This window comes from Populus trichocarpa, chromosome 1 (assembly GCF_000002775.5).
Source record: "Populus trichocarpa isolate Nisqually-1 chromosome 1, P.trichocarpa_v4.1, whole genome shotgun sequence".
Lineage (NCBI taxonomy): Eukaryota > Viridiplantae > Streptophyta > Magnoliopsida > Malpighiales > Salicaceae > Populus > Populus trichocarpa.
The window spans coordinates 17,814,259-17,833,503 of NC_037285.2; the positions used below are offsets into that span (position 1 = coordinate 17,814,259).

Sequence of the window (19,245 nt, forward strand, 5' to 3'; positions counted from 1 at the left end):
GATCACGCGGTCAAGCAACCTACACGTTAAGATACCAATTCCTGAAAAGCCAAGTAAATTAAAATTGATAGGAGTGTAACACAAAGATAACTCTTATCTAAACATCAGCATTATTAGAAATGAACCCCTACTTAAAGTATATTGATATGTGAACGAGAAGTATAAGGATGAGGTCACAAAGTCAGCTGTTCTTCGATAAGTTGTTTTCAGTCCTTTAGATAAACCAAAGATGGGAGAATATCTCACCAACACATAAAACAAAGTTTGCGGCAAAAACAACTAGTTTATTATTCAGAAGTCTCAACCCTTCACGTCTGATAAGAAAGCTATAAATACTGAAACTTAAGCTTCTAACCCTAATAGACCCAAGTTGTGTACTTGTATAAGCCCCCCCTTATAATTGGACTCAAACCCTTAATTAAACAAGCCCAAAATAAAAATAAAAATAAAAGTTCAGAGTTACTGCCATAATTAACAAAGAAAATAAAAGATATTAAATCTGATTTTCCTAGTTTATAAGGTGTTATAGCTGAATAAATCTTCCTTGCATGCTTCGAAAGAGTTATCGACTTTAGGAATTCCAAATAGATTAGAAAAATCAATTCTGACTTGGTAACCTTTGCTGCCTCCTCTAGCTTTTCCTTGTAGAGCTTGGTTTCCTTGTTTTAATTGGATAAAAATAATAATTATTTCCCTATTAATTGCTGAATTAATTAGTTTCCTTCCTAGACTAAGAGAATCATTAAATAATTCTCCTAGATTTAGGAAACAAATCTGTCGCCCATTAGTTTTCTTGGAGGACTAGGAAACTTCTTTTGAATGATAAGAATCTTCTCCCATTAAGGATTAGATTTGGTCGAATTACCTTGCACAAAATAGAAGAATAATTATTGACTTTAAATCCTTGTAACATTAGGAAAAATAAGCCCAAACAAGGCTGACTTCTAGGCCAAACACATCAGCCCCCATTAAGACTTGGATTAGGCTCTTCTTGGATTTGGATTAAATGAATTAGAGGTTATCCTTCATGCTTCTTTGGCACCCCAAGCTCCTATAGGTCCATCTTGACCCATATGTTTTGAACAAGCGCATTTAATGTCTTTTTAAGTTTCTTTACTCTAGCTCTTGTAATTGATCTACTTGGCATCGCCAATGGATCTCTAGCGTGATTAAAATTGGTGTTGGGCTGGTCCTCATCGTCCCCTTTCCCTTCAAAAGGATTCAACCCAAATCATCATCTACATTAAACAGAGTAGGATAAAAAACATTAAAAGTAGCATTAACATCATACTCAACAAGAAAATCAATTTTATAAGTATTGTCATTTATCCTTTCAACAATTTGAAAAGGCCCATCTCCTCAAGGTTGTAATTTGGACTTCCTCTGGGCCAGAAATCTCTTTTTGCGCATATGCACTCAAACCCAATCACCTGGCTGGAATACAACCTGTTTACGCCTCTTATTGGTTTTAGTTGCATATACACGGTTTTTTTTTTCAATCTGTTGTCGCACATTCTCATGGAGTGTCTTCACTATCAGTGTTTTACGATTACCATTCAAACTAACCCTTTCACCAATAGGTAAAGCAAGCAAATCCATAAGAGTTAAAGGGTTAAATTCATAAAACAAGTAAAGCATCTCTATCAGAAACAATGCTTCTAAGGGCCCCATAAAGCCATATTATCTCTCTAAAGAATATATCAACAATATTAGTTGCATCATCAGTTTTATGACACGGAGTAAAGTGTGTCATCTTTGAAGACCTATCCCTTTTTTAGTCCCTAACCCTTTTTGACCTAGGCAAACCTAATACAAAATCCATTGAAATATCTACCCATGGTTCCTTAGGTACAAGCAAAGGGGTATACAAGCCATGTGATTGAGTCCTAGACTTTGCTTTCCTACAAGTTATGCATTTATCACATATACGTTGCATATTCGTTTTCATTTTAGGCTAATACAAATGCTCATGCAACACATCCAAAGTCTTAACAACATCAAAATGCCTCATTAATCTGCCTCTATGTGCTTCACGTACAAGCAATTCACACATAAAACTTAATGGAACACATAAACGATTCTCTTTAAACAAATATTCATCAAGTCTCTAGAACTTCCCAAAAACCAAAGTTTCATAAGCATTCTAAACATTAGCAAAATCACTATTATCCTAGTATAATTCTTTTATGTGTTCAAATCCTAGAAATCTAGCATCTAAAGTAAATAAAAGAACATACCTTCATGAAATTTCATTAGCCATAATGTTTTCTTTTCCTTACTTATACTTGATCACATACGGAAAAGTTTCAATAAATTCAACCAATTTGGCATGTTTTCTATTTAACTTACATTGCCCTTTCAAGTGCTTCAATGATTCATGATCTGAATGTATCATGAACTCCTTAGGCCACAGGTAATGCTGCCAAGTCTCTAAAGTCCTCACCAAGGCATAGAGCTCCTTATCATAGGTAGAGTAATTCAAAACTGCCCCATTATGTTTATCACTGAAATATGCAATGGACCTCATATCCTGCATTAACATAGCTCTTATACCTATGCTTGAAGCATCACATTCAACTTCAAAAGCTTTTATAAAGTCTGGCAAAGCTAAAACAGGCGCATCACAAAGTTTATCCTCAACAAATTAAAAGTTTTATCCTGTTATTCATTCCATTTAAATCCAACAGACTTTTTTATAATGTCAGTTAAAGGTGCTACAATAGTACTAAAGTCCTTCGCAAACCTTCTATAAAAGCTAGCAAGTCCATAAAAACTCTTTACCTTAGTCACGGACTTAGGTGTAGGCCATTCCTAAATGACCTTAACCTTCTCTTCATCTATCTCAATACTCTATGCAGTTACAACATATCCAAGAAACATAATTTTCTCCATGCAAAAGGTACACTTATTGAGATTAGCATACAATTTTCTCAATACGCAATACAATAAGCACACTACGCAAATGATCAAGATGTTCATTCAAGTTCTTGCTATAAATTAGGATGTCATCAAAGTACACAACCATAAACTTACCTATGATGCACACAAAACATGATGCATCAACCTCATAAATGTACTAGGTGTATTTGTAAGCCCAAATGACATGACTAATCATTCATACAAACTATGTTTAGTCTTAAATGTTGTTTTACATTCATCACCTTCTTTCATCTTAATTTGATGGTACACACTTTTTAAGTCAATTTTAGAGAAAATGCATGCTTCATACAATTCATCCAACATGTCATTATGCTTAGGGATAGGATGTCTATATTTTATCCATTATGATTTGCGAATGAGAAATATAAAGATGACGTCACAAAGTCAATTGTTTTTCGATAAGTCATTTTCAGCTCTTTAGATACCCAAAAGAAAGGAGAATATCTCACCAACACATGAAACAAAGTTTGCGACAAAAACAACAAGTTTATTATTCAAAATCTCACCCCTTCACGTCTGATAAGAAAGCTATAAATACTAAAACTTAAGCTTCTAACCGTAATGAACCCAAGTTGTGTACTTGTATAAGGTTCCCTTACAATTAGACCCAAACCCTTAATTAAACAAGCCCAAAATAAAAATAAAAATAAAAATAAAGGTTCAGAGTTGCTACTGTAATTAATAAAGAAAATAAAAGGTATTAAATATGATTTCCCTAGTTTATAAGGTGTTATAGCCAAATATGCTTCCTTGCATGCTTAGGAAGAGTTACCAACTTTAGGAATTCAAAATAGACTAGGAAAATCAATTCTGACTTGGTAACCTTTGCAGCCCCCTCTAGCTTTTCCTTATAGAGCTTGGTTTCCTTGTTTTATTTGGATAAAAATAATGATTCTTTCCTCCTTGGTTGCTAAATTAATTACTTTCCTTCCTAGGCTAAGAGAATTATTAAATAATCCTTCCTGGCTTAGAAAACAAATCTACTACCCATTAGTTTCCTTGATGAACTAGGAAACTTCTTTTGAATGATAAGAATCCTCTCCTATTAAGGATTAGATTTGGTCGAATTACCTTAAACAAAATAGGAGAATAATTTTTTACTTTTAATCTTTGTAACATTAGGAAAAATAAGTCCAAACAAGGCTGACTTTTGGGCCAAACACATCAACCCCCATTAAGACTTGGATTGGGCTCTTCTTGGATTTGGATTAGATGAATTAGAGGTTGTCTTTCATGCTCCTTTGACGCCCCAAGCTCCTCTAGGTCCAAGATGAAATGTGACTTATATGATTTGTTCAGTTATGATGAGTCCAAGATAATTGGACAAGGCATAGAATATGAGTTGGCTATATTGAAGTGTAAAAAGTTTTAGTCGATAACTTGGGATCTTCCAGTATAGAGGAGACTCTGTCAAAATTTTGATAGATAAAAAAAAAAAATCAATCTCAAAATTATAATAATTATGTGAAATTAAGTATGATTGCATGTATTTTTGCAGGACATTACAACAAAGGTCAAAATAAATATGACAGACGAGCACTATTTATCATCTTCAACCTTTGTACTTGAAAAACTGCCCAAATGGCTACTTTTCAGAGGCATTTAATGCCTCATCTCTCTACCAAACAGAACAAACAAGTCATGACTCTCATGGCCTAATATTGTATTACACCCTAACTTGATTCCTATTGGGTGCTCATCTTTGTAGCCACTGTGATGTCATCCTAAAGACAATGACCCGATCAGCATGTACAACCTAGTTTTAGCAGCTTTTGATGGTGACTTAAGAAACACGATTCATGCCATATAAACACCTCATACCCCTCTTTAAATCCCTATAAATAGTGGTGAAATCCATTATATAATAATAAAAAAAGGGACCGAAGCACAAACCTACCTCTGTATCAGTTTTTTTTTCTAAATAAAAAAAGAGAAGAACATAACCACCACTCTTTCTCCCATGTTTTCGAAGACACTAGACAAAACCACCCCTGGTCTAACCCCAACATCACAATTTTCAACCTTTTTGGACTGTCTTTCCACCATATCCACTTGCACCAATAAAAAAAGTCAACCTAAATACCATTTTCTTTTCCTTACATGGCAGCACTGCCATTAATCTAGACACTAACCACCTCTCAACAACCTTAATTGATACCAGCCCTACCAGCAACAACAGCAGACCTTGCTCTAGCAGTTGCACCCCCACCGTGACCTCTATTGTAGCTTCTTCTTCTAGCATCGACAATAGCTTCGTCTTCGTCTCAACCACGCTAGCCTTTCATATAGTGAGCTCCACCAACAAACCACCATGTAACGTCTGAAGCTCCACCATCCAACCAACATCACCATTCAGCCCAGGTAAGCCTCTCCATGCTCTTTATCTTTTTAGATGCATGTTAAAGCATGCCAGTAGTGTGAAGAAATAATTAACGTTACTGGCATTTGCCAGCCACCACTGGGTTAGGCCTGTGGTGGCTAAATAACAGGCTGGACCTTTGTTTCATCCCAACCCACGTGGTTGGGTTGGGTCCAACCCGCAAAAAAAAAAGCACGGTGGGTCGTTTGTTGACCCAACAAATCATTTTAGGTTGAGCCTAAGTCCAGCCCGTATGTGCCTTTTAGGCCCCAGGTCTTATAGGCATAGCCCATCTAACTAAACCAAGCCCAAACCCAACCTTAAGGGCATGTTTGGCATGCCACCTTTTGTCTTAAGGCATAAGGCCTTGTTTGGCTGCTTAGGGCATGTTTTCCAAACACATTCTTAAAGCATTTTTAATACCTCTAACCTTAGACTAAAGGCATGTTTAGCAAACACACCCTAGTCTTTTCCATTCAGTTTTATTTTGTCTTTATTTATGTGTAGCCAAACAAACCTTTAAAATTATCAAGAAAATCTATAAAAAAAAATTCAAGGACTATTTTAAAAATATTTATGGTTCCTTATGTGTTTTTTTTATAATTTTGTTTAATATTGGTCCAAAAACTTACATTGTAAGATACGGTTTCAATATTAAAAATATCTAATTTTCCCTGAAAAAATTTCAAAAAAAATCCTTAAAGTACAAAAAAGTTTCCTTATTCCATAAAAACACGAAAATAGGTTTTTGTCTTCATAATTTCATTTAATATAGGATTGTAGACTTACATTATAAGATACGGACTCAATATTAAAATACCTGGCTTTTCTCTAAAATTTTAAAAAATCCAAAAGCTTTTTACAAAATCCCTCATTTCAAAAACACAAAAAAAATTTTTGTTTCCAGACATATGACCACATGCTAAAGATTTTTCATGCATATTGTTTAAAAAATAATCATATTTTTATCATGTTTTAAGAAATGTAAAATGAATATCATAACCACTTTATGATTATTCGTTAGGATTTGACCAAAATACTAAAATTCCCTCAACAATCATTTTGTTTAATTAATATATAATGTTAAGAATTAGTTGTAGACATTATTATTTGGTAGTATAAAATTACACTGTCAACTATACCTTCAAATATTAAAAATATAAAATAAAAAATAAATACGATGCTAAAATTAGAGTTTTAAAACAGTTAAGATTTAACCGATAAAATTAATTTCCTTACAAAGAAAAATTTACCTTGAACCTTAGATAATACCAACAAATAAATACATAATCTAGATATAACAATCAATCATAATACAACTTACATAAATAAAAATGCACTAAAAATATCTTTTCCCATTGCATAATTAATCTTCTTATCGGACTCTATAGACCATTCCCTCAAAATCATAATTTTATAATAAAATTTAAAACACCCTTCAATTCTATAAAATAGCTTCAATATCATGCATATCATGACATGTTATGTTTCAAGTAAATGCTTCCTATGAAAAAATCTCCAAAAAAAGACCTTTTACTTTGGAGAAAAGGCAACTATTCCATTTTTCTTAGAGCATAGGAAAAAAAAAAAAAAAACGAACAATAATCTGCAAGAACAAAATCTGGCACCATATCAAACATACATCACCCAGTAAATCAAGCTTACAAGTTCAAAACAGTCAGCATTAACATTCACACCATATCGTTACATCTCTGTAAATCCCTGATATGAACAATCAGGCAGAAAAAATAAAATAAAATAGCACCCCAGCAGGCTGACACATAACATTATTATTATTCTACTACTGGAAATATAAAATCGGAGGAGCAGGGATGGGAGGCATGTTATCAGATTTGGCACCGAGAACACGAGCCTTTGTGTCGGGGTTGTTAAGTAGTAAGGATGGGAGGCATGTAATCAGATTTGGCACCGAGAACACGAGCCTTTGTGTCAGGGAAGTACTCTGTTCCAGGCAGTTCTGTAACATTTCCTTCGCTGGAAATTCCAATGGGGTAACGGAGCAAATGACCTGGTAGATCACCCTCAAGTGTCTCACTGGAATACAAGTCCCAGTATTTGTCAGCAATCTGGTTCACCTTCCTAATGCAATCTTCATTTTCTGGTTTAAGGAAGGTGTCATCCAGCATGCCAAGGTGTTCGTACCATAATCCCAAGCGGAATCCATGGATCTGGCCTCGTGCAGGCTGTCTGGTTGCCAAGTGATATGGCTGGTATCCTCCCATGGCTATTTCTGAGTCCCTGGCACCATCCATGGATCTCTGATTAATGTTGGCAGACCCAATAATGATGTATTCGTCATCAACTGCAAATGTCATGTGTCAAATCCATGAGTCAACCGCGTAATAAAAATAACAGTAAAGCAGCAAGAAACAACAAATCAAAAATTAAAGATGAGAGCACCATGCATGGATAAAATTAAAGTGTACATTCGTAAGGCATACTTTTTTCTGTCATCTATTGGGTGCATATTTTCTTTCTTCATTTTGTATGCAGCAAAAGATCCTTATGGTAGCCTCACACTCTTAAAATAAAGGATAATTTATGGGTATCCTTCGACATCACTGGACATCCACCAGAAAGCCTTTGCTTCCTTTGCCAGGAAGTACTAGTTTCAGAGTACTTACCTCTTTTCATGCCTACTAGTCAGAAACTAAGAATATCAGTTCCTGGTGTGATGTGAAAATAGACAAGCAACAAGATCAATGCCAACCATAAAATTGAAGATCTAGAGGAAGTGGAAAGTTAGCTCATTGGTGCTGACAAGTAAATATTCAGTTAGTTTGCAGGGCAGACTTAATTAAAGATAATTCAGGCTTACCAATCATCATCTTTGCATGAACATAAATCATGAAGCGCCTGGCCTCCTGGGCCCGGATGTAATCTGAATCAGGCTCTGGTTTTTCTGAAGGTTCATATTCTCCACTTTTCTTCACCTCACGATTCCCAAGGCAGAAAAATGTCAAGTAGTTCCGAGGATCTTCTTCAAGCCCCTTGGCTCTGAGAGCCTGAATGACATCTTTATACATCATGTCCATTGTCCTCCTCTGCCAGTCTAATATTGCCTGAACTGATGCACTCTCTGGTATTCCCTCTGGCCACATTGGAACAACAACATAAACAGTGAACCTCTCCCCTGCCTCAATCTTGCTAACTATCTTAAGTGAAAGCTCTTTTGGAATTAGATGCAAAGCATTAATGTCCTCCGGCTTAATACCATCAGCACTCCAGCAAAAAGAACTCCCAAGAAAATACTGATTCTCAATATAGATGAAATTCTTCGCACGCCGAATAGCATTAATGTAGGCATCTTGAATGCTTCGATCAATGATATTATCCTTTCCGCTGACAAGCCCAGCTTTGGCTGCATCTTCGGGTGTCTCCGGGAAACCAAATGCAGCCCCACCATCAATGGATCTAAATAACTGCACATTCCATGTCTCATGATCATCAGGGTACGTAACTGGAGAAGGTGGAATGATGACATCTTCCAACTCTCTCAGCTGAACAAGTAAATCTTTACCACCTTGCTTCTTCCATCTCTGTTCAAAATTAAACAAGACATCCCAAGCAATAGGTCCCTCAAGCCGGGAATGGATGTCATGCCAAGGTTCTCTGGGACCACCTTTTTGAATTGACGCACCGGTAAAGTTGGGCTGGTGAAAATCATCATGGTGAGCAGTGTCCAATGTCCTAAAAAGGGAATGGAAGGGGGTATCGTATCTCCCATCACAAAGATCAATCCCCCCAATATAACTAACAATTCTCCTCCGCTGGGAATCTCCATTAGGCATTGCACTGTCCACTACCACAATCTTCTGGTGATGAGTGAACATAGTAGATATTTGCAGATCCTGAACAATGCTTCCACCATCATCAGGATTTCGAGGACACAAGATACAGTGCACATCCGTATTCTGGAAGTAGTGCTCAGTTTCTTCATCATGGGTGGCCATCAGTCCATCCCTTTTCAGCAAACCAACAGAGGTTCTGTCATCCCAAATAAGCATAAGAACCCTAACACCTTCACTTGCCTTCTTCTTCAGCAGCTCACCCAGAGTGATGTCTCCGCCAGGCTTTGGCCTCCTTGAATCCCTTACCAGACTGATTTCAGTATAAACAGACCAGCCAGTGATGTAGATCAAGTGCTTTGCATTTGTGATTGCATCAAAGACATCTTCCCAACATCTGTGGGGCTCATAGTACTCTCCTGAAGCAAGAGGGATTTTTGGAATAAATTTGTCTGGTATATGAGCATCTTGGTACAGAGAAACCCTACACCCTTGTCTCTGAGAGTAGAATGTATAAGGTACTCCAGGATATTTTGAACCTCTGATGCCACGGCCCCAATTATGGTCGTTTGTGATATCAAAGTATTGTAGCTTCACATGGATCTTGGAACCTGCACGAATTGGATTTTTGTCTCCATCCAATATCTCAACCCATCTATCTATTTCTTCCCCATCTAGGATTTCTTCAACAGGTATATATGCTCTTCCGATCAAGGTTGCCCCAATTGGATTAACATCCTTGACTGTGAAAATAACATTTGAGGCCATATGAGCACAGTAAATGTGAAAAGACTCATACCACCTTGGGTTGGTTGCTTCATTTTCAAGGATTCTGGTCCTCCCAACTCTAGCCTTTTCTAGATCAATAGTTGCATAGAGTCTGCTGATTCCGTTGCCAATACCAACTTTCTCCCCAACTTTCCCCACGAGCTACAAGAAGAATTTCAATTAGAAACTTGGGAAGATAGATTAAGCGACCACATAATTCTAATGTGAAGAATCATGAGTTAAAAACAAGGACTTGTAAATTGATGTCTTGAACAAGGGAAAATCCAAATTGGATAATTCAAATGTGAAGAGTCAAGAGTTAAAAACAAGGACTTGTAAATTGATGTCTTGAACAAGGGAAAATCCAAATTGGATCACTTCTCTGGGGTGATTGGAATAAACTCTTCAGCATGGGAAAACAGTAAATTCTCAGAAGTGCAAGGGGGGGAAAGAGAACCAAATAGCAACATGCATCACTATTAGAAGAAAAGGTTGTTAAAATGTTACAAGCTTCTGTAACTATATTTTCTTTCATAAAAAAAAAGGGGGAGAGGTTTTTTTTTTTTTTACAAAAAAACAGATTTATGGTGGTTTATATGACATAGCATGAATTACAAATAAAATATAATCCAGTGCATAATGTTCTCGATGTAAAAAGACGCTGATGTCTATAACAAGACAAAATGCAACAAAAGCATTTACGGCAATGCTGTCCAGGTTCACCAATTCATATCATAAAAGTGTATGGTATTTAAGAGAGAGAGAGAGAGAGAGAGAGATTAAACTGTGATATGAAAAAAATACTAAAGGATAAAAAGGTACGCAAAATGTTGCAGAGACTTTAAACTAAATTATTATGCAAGAATTCCAACAAACAATACTGTCTTAAAAAGAATACATATTTTCACACTTTGCAATTATTTCAACACCTTTATACAAGTAATGAGCAAAATAATATTTTCTAAGACTTCATAGATAAAAAGTCAAACATCAAACACATGAATAACACAAGATGATTAATTCAAAACCAACATAGAAGCAGTTTGTAGGTGTCGATGCTCATACTCACTTACAGCACCTAGAAATAATAGTAATAAATTCAAAATCATAACAAGTTGATTTAATAAGCAAGCAAGATGTGAAACATTAAGAGGGGTGGATGTGAAATCTCAAACTTCCTTCAGAGCCAAAAAAAAAAAAAAAAGATATGCTGGCATTAATATAAGCATATATCTTGGAGCTACCTACAGAGGCAATTCCTTCATGTAGACATGTATAACATCTGATCTATGCAGAAACTTCCATTAATCACTGGTATAACAAGGATCCGGACATATTTAATCTACTACAAATCCACAAGATATGACTTCTCGGTGAGAAGTCATTCTAGTTTACAAGTGTTTTGCTTACGAGTACTAAGAAATTAAAATTTTTTAGTTTTGGCATCAAAGACAACAAAACAAAATTTGTATTCCTGAGATGGCATGTGGCGATGTTAGCCTCAGTGGATAACCTTCTCTTCCTAGGAATGTAACAAGAGAATCCATTCCAGTGAAGAAAGGCAGTACTTATTCCACTGAATTTATAAAAATCGAAATGGGTTTTCCCTTTCTAAAAAAACAAAAAAAAAAAAAAGGGGTGGGGTTCTCTCACTCCAATCAAAGTTTCAAACAAACATATAGTAGATGTAAAGCAAGCTTGGTATCATGAATGTTACAATTGTTGGTTGAGGGCATCTTAAAACATCATGTTTCCTTCATTCTTTCAATAATATTTCTCTTCTTTTACATTTTTCAGGACAAACATGTTCGATATCAAATGCTTTACTTAGTTCTGAACAAAAACAACAAAAGGGTATTTAAAAATAATAAAAAAATCTCTACCCACCAAATAAATAAATAAACAAAATAAACTAAAGATATACCAAGATCATCAAACAGATTAAATAAACCACTTCCATTACTCAATCCCTATCCCTAATTCCTTTAAAAAAAAAAAAAACCAGCCGATAGATGGTCAGAGAGTAAAGATCTGTGCCCAAAATGTAATCCTTTCAAAAAAAATAAAAGCAGTAGGATCAGTATTCGAAAACTTGATTAACTCCCTATCAAATAAAAAAAAAAAACAAGAAGAAGAAGGAAGTAATCAGAATTAGCAGCATCGATCCATAGCATAGAAAAGACAAGACAAAGACCTTGTGGAAGAAGCCATGACCACCACCCTCCCCGATCTTATCCACCTCATAGATCGTCACATGTAAATTCCCGTGCAACAAAATCTGCGCCATTTCTCACCTATATATTACACACATACATGAAAATAAATTCAATTCAATCTTCAAAGCAGATTAACGATAGATCATGAACAAAAAGAGTAAAATCGAGCTGCTTACTACTGAATACTGAGAGAAGGTCTGGTGAAAATGAAAGGAAAGAGATCACTGAATCTTGGATCGAGAGAGAATCGAAGGTGGTCAATTAAGATTGTGGGATCTGATCCGAATCACATGTGATTTAAGTAACAAAACAATGCTACGCTGCCTCCGGTATCTTTACGCGGAGAAAGAGAGTGAGAGAGAGAGAGCGCGTCTCGCGAGGCAGAAAAGTTGTTACTGTTGGCGCTTCTTACCAAAAACAAAAAATAAAAAATTCAAGGACAAGACACGTTGCAAGTCAAGTCACTCATCCTGATCTCTGTCATGTGTTATTTAAATTAAAATGATAAAAAAAATTATTATAAGATTTATTTTAGAATTAAATTAGCATGAAAATTAACACTAGTATTTTGAATTTCAGATTTCATATTAATGTATAAAAACACTTCTTGTATGATTGGTAATGCGATATAGAGTATTTGTATAAAATTTATTTAGTTAAAAATATATTAAAATAATTTTTTTATTTTTAATATCAAAATAAAAAAAATAAAAATATTCATTTAATATTTTTATAGAAAAATCAAAAAACATATGTAGATCAAGATATTTAATCTCATAACATGAAACATTTATCCGGTTATATTTATTGAATATATTTATTAAAATTATTTTTTTATTCAATCAAATAATAATAAAAATAGATACATATATGAAATTGATGGAATAAAAGAAATGAAAAAACAATTATGTAATGCTGTACATATTAGAAAAAAAAATTTTATTTTTAAAAATAAAGTTTATCCATATAGAACATAAAAAATTATACATGAATCAGAACAGTATCTTTAAAAAAATACATTCAAAATAATTTCTTTAAAAAAACTCTCTTAAAAAAATCAAAATAAGCAAAATAAACAATCATATAGAAGACATATTAATTGAAACATAAATTAAAAAATATTTTAAAAGAAGACTTATTAAAAGAAGGTATCAATTAAATAAAAACCAACATTATAAGAAAAAAACAATTATAGGTCAGGTGCCGCAAGCGCGTTTCAAGAAATAAAAAAAAACAAACGATTCGAGTTATAACCCTGATCAGGTTTAATAAATTGATTTTATTTTAATTAGATGATAAAAAAAAAGACAACGATAGTAAGCAAATATTTTTTAAGAAAATCATAATAACTTGAGAAAAAAACCATTGAAAGTACAAAACTAAATAAAAATGGACAAAAACTCGAGTCAACCTGAGGTAGCGTGATACATATGTAATTTGGGTAATAAGATGCGGGACAAACCAAGTTAACTCGCAAAAATCATGGCATAAGTCATGATATTGGAATAGCTCGATATAAAAGAAACTAAAGAAAATCATAAAGTCAATCTTTAAAAACAAATAGGGTTAAATCGAAAGGAAAAATAACTTTACATGTAAAAAGAAATTAAAAAAATAGATGTAATAAAAAAAAGAATTTTACCTTCTGCTTTACATGCAAAATGAACGGAATGAATCTACTGGTGTGAGTGGTAATGGAACCGTAAATCTCTTTATTCTAGTTCTCTGCATCGAATTGTGACCGTTGCATGAAATGCTTGGATGTTACATGCTAAATATAATCTACTCATACAACCCTTGACACGTATGGAGGTCTGAAATCCTTTCAGACCGCCACATCCTTTCAGCTTGGAAGCTCTTTTTTTAGTTTTTTTTTTTTTTTTGCTTTTTTCTATGCCTCGTACCAAAAATCATGCAACCTATATGGTATAAATGAATTATTGGTTAATAAATAAAAAATAAAATTTTAACATTTTGATAAAAAAAAATATTTATTTTGATTTCAATCTTACCTCGTTACGCTATAATTCTCTCAAACCCTTATGAAAACAGCGTTGTCAGCCCAATCCCAGTAAAAACTTTCCTTGCAATTCAAATTTGTTAGTTAATAAATTAACGAAATTAACATAAAAAATATTTAAGTTAATATTAACCTTAAACTTTCTGAACCATGCATCAATCATGGATTTCCATTCAAGATTTTTGGAAACCTGACTTCATTGAAACAATGACGCTTACATCGATGATTTCATCGCTAGTGTTATTATTCGGGCAATCTCAATATTTGTAAACCTAAAATTACATTCGTTAATTGAAATTAACTTTTTAGAAATTATTAATTGTTCTTTATATTTTTAGTAGTGCATGAAAAAAAAAAAAACTTATATTGAGTGGTCAGGTTTCCACTAGGCAAGGTACTTCCTAGCAAATGAATTCTGCTCTAAAAAGACCCCTTCTCAGCGTAGCGACATTACACTCAATTAACCTGCGTCAAGGGAGATTGCATAAGCCTCAGGGGCCAGTTCATGATATGCACCTAATGATTCATGGTCGTCAAAAGTGCTACTAGTTCTTCTAGCAGTGATCATGTCTATACAACGCGCTAATGATTTTTCCCTAGTATCTACACAAATCAAAGGATTGAGATACCATAAACCATTTCTATTTTAAAAAAAATGGCAACACCTCCCCTATATAGGAGAAGTTGATTTTATTTCCATTATTTCTATATTTCCAACATATTGATTTACCAGAAAACTGCATGTACTTAGTAATCAAACTAATAATTTGATTAACTATTTGTAGCAGTTAGGATTGACATTTAGATTTATTGTTGAAAATCACCCCGACTCTCCCAAGGTTTACTAATGTAAATCTAATGTTTCTAATTTCTTAAAAGTTTAAGTAACTATATAAAGGCACTTTCATTGTCTAATTTATCTGAATTATGAGTGGACATAACTACATAAACAAAATTGTTAGAAATACATAAATTAGGATACACCGATATCTTATTTAATAAGAACTTCACATTACCAAACGTGGCCAACTTCCAAATCCATTTAACACAACCTTTTACATTATCTTAAAGATTATAAACAAATGCACAAACAGATCCATTTTCAATCCTAGCATCTCTTGAAACATCATCTGCATGCCCCTTCTATTCTACATTATCTATGTTCTCATTGTACTTAAAATCTTAGAAAGCAAGGCACAAAACACTCATTTTCCTATCCGTCATCTCTTACCTAGCTAAAAATAAGCACCACACACTATAAGTAGTCATAAACATGAATCCAAAAATCACACACAATAACCAATTTAAAGCAATCTCTATTTAAAACAAAACATAAAGAAAAACAACACAAATATTCATGAAACATCTTAGGCCATAAACAAAGACCTTATACAACAAGTTCACCTATCCAAAACTTCCATCAGAACAAAAAAATCCAACACAAAACAAAAATACAATTAAGTTCTGAAAATTAAAAAAAAAAAGATGAAGAAGGACATTGACCTTGAAATTTTTTCCTTACTAGTGTAGAAGACCTTGCTGGAGTGTCTTTGGAATAACTTGAGAATGAAAAAAACAACTAATTAACTTAACAAAACTTGGCAAAAAAAAAAAACAATAGGAAGAAGGAGAGTTACTTGGTGTGGAGGATGTTTGGAGTGAGAATGGAGTGAGGAAGGAAGAGAATGAGAGAGAATAAGAAGAAAAAGAGATGGATGCAAAGACAGAAAAAGGATTTGCAGAGAAATGAAGATGCCCATTTGTTATGAAATTAGGAATTCTGGTCTTTTAATTTGGGGCTTTTTAATCGATGGATTTACTGACATATAGTTAAATATTAATATTTTTAACACGTTCGTCGGTGATTATGTTTGTAATCTTTAATTGAAAATTTCAATTTAGTTCAAAAATTTTAGAAACCCCCCTAAATATCACCGATGACTTTTTGGTCATCGGTGATTCCATTTATAATGAACAATAATGAACGGTGCATATGAGAAATGAACAATTCCAAACCTCTTGGGAATATACCGATAGATAATGTTCGTCAATGATTCTGTCTATAATGAATATTAATGAATAGTACATATGAGAAATGAATAGTGCCAAACCTTTCGGAAATATACCGATGGACATTATCCATCGACGATTCAATTTGTAATGAATATAATGAACAATTCCAATGAGAAATGAACAGTTCCAAACCTCTTGGGAATGTATTGACAACTATTATCCGTTAGTAATTCTATCGGTATAAAACAATTTTTGTGTTCAGATTGTAATTGTATTCTTTATTTATCCATCATGCAAATAGTTAAAATCACAATACAGCAAAACACAATAACATTAATTCTATGTATAATAATAAAATCACAAAAAAAAATTGTTTCCTTGTCGTGTAATGATAAATTCAAGTCATTGTCATTACATTAAAGTTAATTTCATCGAGAAATATTAGAATTATAGATAATTTCATTACATATTCATGTTGTGCAAATTAATCAGAATTGTCTTATTCTTCATTGTCATCATCTTTATCTCCATCACATCTCTTACATTGATTTCATCACCATCATCATCTTCATTGACTTCTGTATGTCCGCTAGTTCTCAAACATCATTTAAATCCTTAAAGTCAACATCAATAAAAGTATTCTCAACGATGCGAAAATTTGAATTTTCTTCTAAGTCAGTAGATAAAACAACTCGATATGGATCAACTAACTTATCAAGTTGAAAGACATCATCTCTCATAGTTAGTTTATCATTACCATTCTAAACAACTTAAACATGACCTATGAGTTTGGTTTTCACTATAGATAACCAATCAACTATTGAATGATCATTTTTAAAGGAAGGAGTACATGTATAATAAACTTACTGGCATTACTTGAAGAAAATAAAGACATCATCGACATTACATAGTCTAGCCTTTATATTAATTTCTACCAAACCATGATGAAGATCTACTCTAATTCCCCAGTCAGTGGCATCATACAAATAGCATTTGAATAAAAAACTTTATTCTGCTTGTTGTGATATTACAGTTCAATTACCTCTTTTAACTTACCATAGTAGTTAACTTTGAACTCATTAGAAGTCAATTTCTTAACACAAACTCTTATGTTATATGTCTTTCTATCCTAACCATACTTTTTAGTATGAAAAACACGTATATTGATGAAATACATATTTTAGCACTTCACCTTTCTTTCAAGACCCGAACATAATAAATTCAAAGTAACATTAGCATTCTCCCAATTGATAAACCTGGTACGAGAATTACAACCATTAACAATTAATGAGAAATGTGTTACAAAATTAAGTATTCCGAGAGATAAGAATAATTAAACAATCCTTAAATGTATTCTGAACCACATGGAAAATTTTCCATCTTATAATCAAAAGATTTAAGATTTAGTTAGTTATGAGTTTTGGGATTTTAAATTTTATGATGTTTCCTACGAGAAATTATTCAATCTATTAGTTTATAATAGTATAAGTGATAAATTGTTCAAAAGTAATGACATGTTAATTATTATACTTACTAAGTCTCAATTTATCATAGTTAAATAACTTATAATTATATGCATGTTTGAGTTCAATTTTTATCAAGTATCTTCCCTTCACAACATTTTTGGTACAGGTTGTCTAGGATGAGAAAATATTGACAAGTTCTCATTCAAAGATACTTCCTCATCGTCATCATATCTTATAACGCGGTTGATTCTTGTTCTTAAGTGAGGCTCGAAATAGTATGAGATAAATATTGAGATCTCTTCAACAATTTAAGCCTCATATATTAAAGCTTTAACATGCACCTTGCTTTTTACTTTTCTTCTAAGGTTGAACAAGTATCTGCATGGAATTAAATGAATGTTTTGAATTTTAAAAAAAGACAATAGTAGAAATTTAATTATGATACATATGTAATCCCCAACCTTTCGAATGGATACATCCATCTATACTAGATTAAGCTTTCAACTTTTGCCTCAAACAATAAATGTATGAGTAAATGCTCTATTGAATTGAAGGAACGATGAAAGCAATATCATCTTAAGTTTGCAAATTGTCTAGATAATATTTGTTTAAAGCCTCTCCATGTGTTGTATATATAACTTGTTGGAGCATATATCTTTAAAGAAGTGATCGATCTCTGTGAGTGCATCTTATATCTTATTTGACAATAAATCCTGGTAAGCTATTGGAATGAGTGTTTGTATAAACATGTGGCATTCATGACTCTTAATTCCATACAATTTACAATCCTTCAAATTCACCAATCTAGATATGTTTAAAGTATATCCATTAGGAAAATATAGACTCTTAAGCCAGTGGTAGATAAGTAATTATGCATTCTTATCTAAGACAAAGTTGGCTTTGGGCTTTGTTATCCGTAACCCATCATAAACCAACTCCATATTTTTATGATGACAAAATAAATGTATAATTATTATAGCCTTTATATTGTCATTTGTCTTTCCTTTCATGTCCATAATCGTGTTAAAAATATTTTCAAACATGTTATTTTCAATGTGCATGACATTAAGATTATGACAAAAGAGATTGGTCTTCCAATAAAAAAGCTCCCAGAAAATACTTTGCTTTACCCAATTATGGTTCACACCAAAACCAGGAAACTTATGTTTACCGGATTGAAAACACACAATGTCATTGTACAACGACACCACATCATACAATTCTTCACCACGGTAGCAGCAGTGCAACATCCCTTTTAACTCTACCAACAAAAAAGTCATTTATATTCTTTCTATACTTATGATCTGTTAGCAAGAACCGTTGGTGGCAATAAAAAAACATTTTACCATCATTTGTTAACGTGAAGGCTTTGTTATTTTTTATATAGTATGAAGATGTTAATTTTGCATGTGTGCTCCAACTAGAAACCATTTCATATGCAGGAAAATCATTGATAGTCCACATCAAAACCATTTTCATCTGAAAATTCTATTTCCTCGAGACATTATAAGTCAAAGTCTCGGATGACCATAAATGCTTCAACTCACCAATCAACGGTCAAAGATAAATATCTATATTCCAACCTGCACTATTAGAACTAGGTATGACCTAACTCATATACATCCTTGATGGCAAGTTGTAAACTGTAAGTATC

General features: G+C 33.3%; 1 protein-coding gene across 1 annotated transcript; it reads right to left on the reverse strand.

Annotated features, from left to right (window-relative positions):
* Nucleotides 1-6,906: 6,906 nt before the first annotated feature.
* On the reverse strand, nt 6,907-12,543 carry LOC7475119 (phospholipase D alpha 1). The gene is made up of 4 exons (XM_002299720.4): nt 12,269-12,543; nt 12,071-12,170; nt 8,139-10,038; nt 6,907-7,622 (listed from the first exon to the last, which is right to left on the reverse strand). The coding sequence occupies exons 2-4, from the start codon at nt 12,161-12,163 to the stop codon at nt 7,189-7,191; spliced, it is 2,427 nt and encodes an 808-aa protein (XP_002299756.1). The 5' UTR covers nt 12,164-12,170; nt 12,269-12,543; the 3' UTR covers nt 6,907-7,188.
* Nucleotides 12,544-19,245: the final 6,702 nt, after the last annotated feature.

Bases quoted from the DNA above. Each gene is read 5' to 3' on its own strand.
- LOC7475119 (XM_002299720.4), bottom strand. From the start codon at position 12,163: ATGGCGCAGATTTTGTTGCACGGGAATTTACATGTGACGATCTATGAG. The intron at 10,039-12,070 runs GTCTTTGTCTTG...TTCTTCTTGTAG, and splicing joins GTCATGGCTTCTTCCACAAG to CTCGTGGGGAAAGTTGGGGA. The intron at 7,623-8,138 runs GTAAGCCTGAAT...TGACATTTGCAG, and splicing joins TCATGCAAAGATGATGATTG to TTGATGACGAATACATCATT.